We start from the raw sequence: 3083 nt of genomic DNA on the forward strand, positions 1-3083 counted from the left end.
TGGCTTGTTTCTTATGTTGGTATACTTACTCGCATGTATGCACCGATTTCTACATCCTTTTGGTCTAAAATTTCCCAAGATGTGAAAGACCACATAAAAAACCGTTGTTTGGTAATAACCTACATCTCAAGCAACTAAGTATATAACATGTTACTTTCAAGTTATTTTGTATTTATAGTAATTGTTTATAATTTTCGAAAAGATGAGTTCGAGTTTAATTTTGGCCGAAGAGAGGATCGATTAACGGTTGAGGAATTGATGTCGAATACATTTCGGAGGTACAAAGGTCGATGCCATGCACATTATAAGAAGTTCAGTACTACAATAGAGGCGCACCAAAATCCATTCCAAAATATTCTACCAAACGAATGGGAGAAAGTTTGTGATATGTTAGAAGACCCTGTTTATCAAGTAATATCGCTGCTGTCTTTTTTTAATAATATATCACAGATATATTAAACATATAGACTAATATTTTTTTCTTTTAGCAACGGAGTACTGTGAACAAAGCAAATAGATCAAATTTAAAGATAAACCATCATGCAGGTTCTCAATCTTTTCATTGTTTGTCTAACAAAATGGTAAGTTATTTTAGTGCCCGTTAAATATTAACATATAATACACATTTTCTGATTTAAGTTCTAATATAGATTTTCCTTTTACAGAAAGAAGAAAGTCTCGCTGACTATGATTTGACTCAATTGTATGCTAAAACACATAAAAATCATAATGGTGTTTGGGCCAGTCCCGAAGCAGAGGCAAATTATGTAAGTTTAAGTTTTTTTAGTTTCATTGTCACATAATATTTTTGTTACTTATACTAACTTTAATGTTTTTGTTGTTGTAGGACAAGATGATATCTCTTAAGGAAACTGCTGCAGATCCATCTGATGTATCATCTATCAACGATGCTCAGATCCTTTATCAAGTTCTTGGATCACGTTCTGGATATTTGAGGGGTTTAGGACGTTGCATAAAACCATCCTCATCGTCATCATCATCCTATTCTCGAGCCAAATCGAATGACGACAAGGCTAAGGAATTGGAGGACGCAGTACTTGAGATAGAACGATTGAGGTCCAAGGAAAAAAAGTTGCTAGCCCGATTAGATCAAACAACGGATTTGGAGGCGAGATTAGAAGAGATTGATTCATTAGAATAACCAAAAAATGTTTGAACAATTTCAGTCAATGATGTCCCAAAACTCTATGCCACCACCATAGTCTTCAAATTTATCTTTTCTTTAATTGCTATTATGATGTTCTAAAATATTTGAACAATTGATGTTTGAATTACAAATTGTGTAATATTAATATGATATTTTTAATTAAATTCTGATCTCTATGATTAATATAGTTCGAATGGTAAATAACTAGTTCGAACGATAAATTACCATTTGTAATTTCATTCGAACCAAAACAGACCCATTCGAACGAAAGCTACCACATTCAAACGACAAAAGAGAAATACGGACATTCGAACAATAAATTATTTGTTCGAACAACAGTTATGTGCAAAACTCCGTTCGAACGGATATAATTTCTGAAAATAAAGTTTCTTTTCGAACAGACATAATTTTTGTTTGAACACAAGTCATTTGAAAAATTTATTAGTTCGAACGCATAAAATCTGTTCGAACACTCCGTTCGTTCGAATATGATCAAATATGGACATTAGTTTGAATGAATATTTCATATTGTTTGAATGGACATCTCGGTTCGGACAGATAAATATTTCATTCGAACAATATATTAAGACGAAATCGGTTCGTCAAAAAAAAAATTATCCGTTTGAATGGTTTCGACTGGATCCGCCCAATTTCGTCTCTAAAAATGATTTTTTGAGACGAATTTTGATTTTCGTCTCCAAAAACTTTTTGAGACGGTCTTTTCGAGACAAATTTGAGACGAAATTTTTTTTTATCTCCAAATATAATTTGAGACGAAAATTGTGTTTTTTGAGACAAAATTTTTTTTTTTTTTGAGACAAAATTTTTTGTCTAAAAAAACACAATCTCTTGTAGTGAAGACGTTCAAAAAGCTTAAACAAAACGTTATTAACAAAAATTATTATTAAAAATACAAACACAACCTGAATAACAACACAAGCATTACAAGAACTGTACTTCAAATCAACACAAAGAATAACAACACAAGAATAGGATCGGAGGAAGGCAACCTCAAATCAACAGCATTACTACAACACAATTTTCAGATAAAGGGGAGATTATCTGGGGTGGAAGGTCTTAGCTCAAGAACTGAACTTCGACTTTATATATTCGACAACCTTTTCTTCTACTTGGAAGGCCCTAGTTAGAACATCATCTGGAATCGAGGGTGTTGAAGCAAAGAGAGTAAAGGGAAGGACCACAGCCCCAGGTAACTGACTATTGAAAGCCGTGATGATAAGGGCCTTCCCTACTCCAACATTCTTTTGGAAGTGTACAAGTCCTCTAGGAATGACAAACATCTGCCCAGAAGTCAAGACTTTAGAGTGATACACATTCCCAGTTGTCACAAACCCCACAAGTAGCTTCCCCTCGATGACCACGCCGCTCTCGGTTGCACGAGGGTGAGTGTGGGGTGGATTAAGTCCTCCCGGAGCAAAGTCCACTCTGTTCATTGAAATCCCAAGCGTGTTGAGTGCAGGAAAAGTAAGGACATTACCTCCAGTGACGTTTGAGCCAAAGATGTTTGATGTGTCACCCACTTTGGTCAAACCATCAAAGAAGAAATCATCGGAAGTTACTTTTGAGGCAGGTTTGCAAGGGAAGCCATTAACTGATATAGAGCTGGCACTTTGATCCGCCACACAGAAATCCTGTAATGAATCGGGGTCGGCTGAGGAGGCAAGCAAGGGGAGAAGCAACAACACGACGAGGTATGACAGCATGTGGACGTGTGAACGTGAAGGAATCTTCATGGCTGAATCGGCTTTTGGTTTGTAGAAGTAATGGGGTTTTAGTTTTTTGCTTTTTGAAGATGAGATAATGGGATACTCCAGAGGTTGGGAACAATGGTCCTATATATAGAACTTTTCCTCTCCTGAAAACCCCACAAGCCTTCATCTTTATCATTTTAATT

General features: G+C 35.5%; 1 protein-coding gene across 1 annotated transcript; it reads right to left on the minus strand.

The window, feature by feature from the left end:
• Positions 1–2059: 2059 nt before the first annotated feature.
• LOC121237741 (rhicadhesin receptor-like) lies at positions 2060–3083 on the minus strand. The gene has a single exon (XM_041134604.1). It carries the CDS (start codon positions 2920–2922, stop codon positions 2251–2253), a length of 672 nt encoding a protein of 223 aa, XP_040990538.1. The 5' UTR covers positions 2923–3083; the 3' UTR covers positions 2060–2250.

Source organism: Juglans microcarpa x Juglans regia, chromosome 6S (assembly GCF_004785595.1).
Source record: "Juglans microcarpa x Juglans regia isolate MS1-56 chromosome 6S, Jm3101_v1.0, whole genome shotgun sequence".
Lineage (NCBI taxonomy): Eukaryota > Viridiplantae > Streptophyta > Magnoliopsida > Fagales > Juglandaceae > Juglans > Juglans microcarpa x Juglans regia.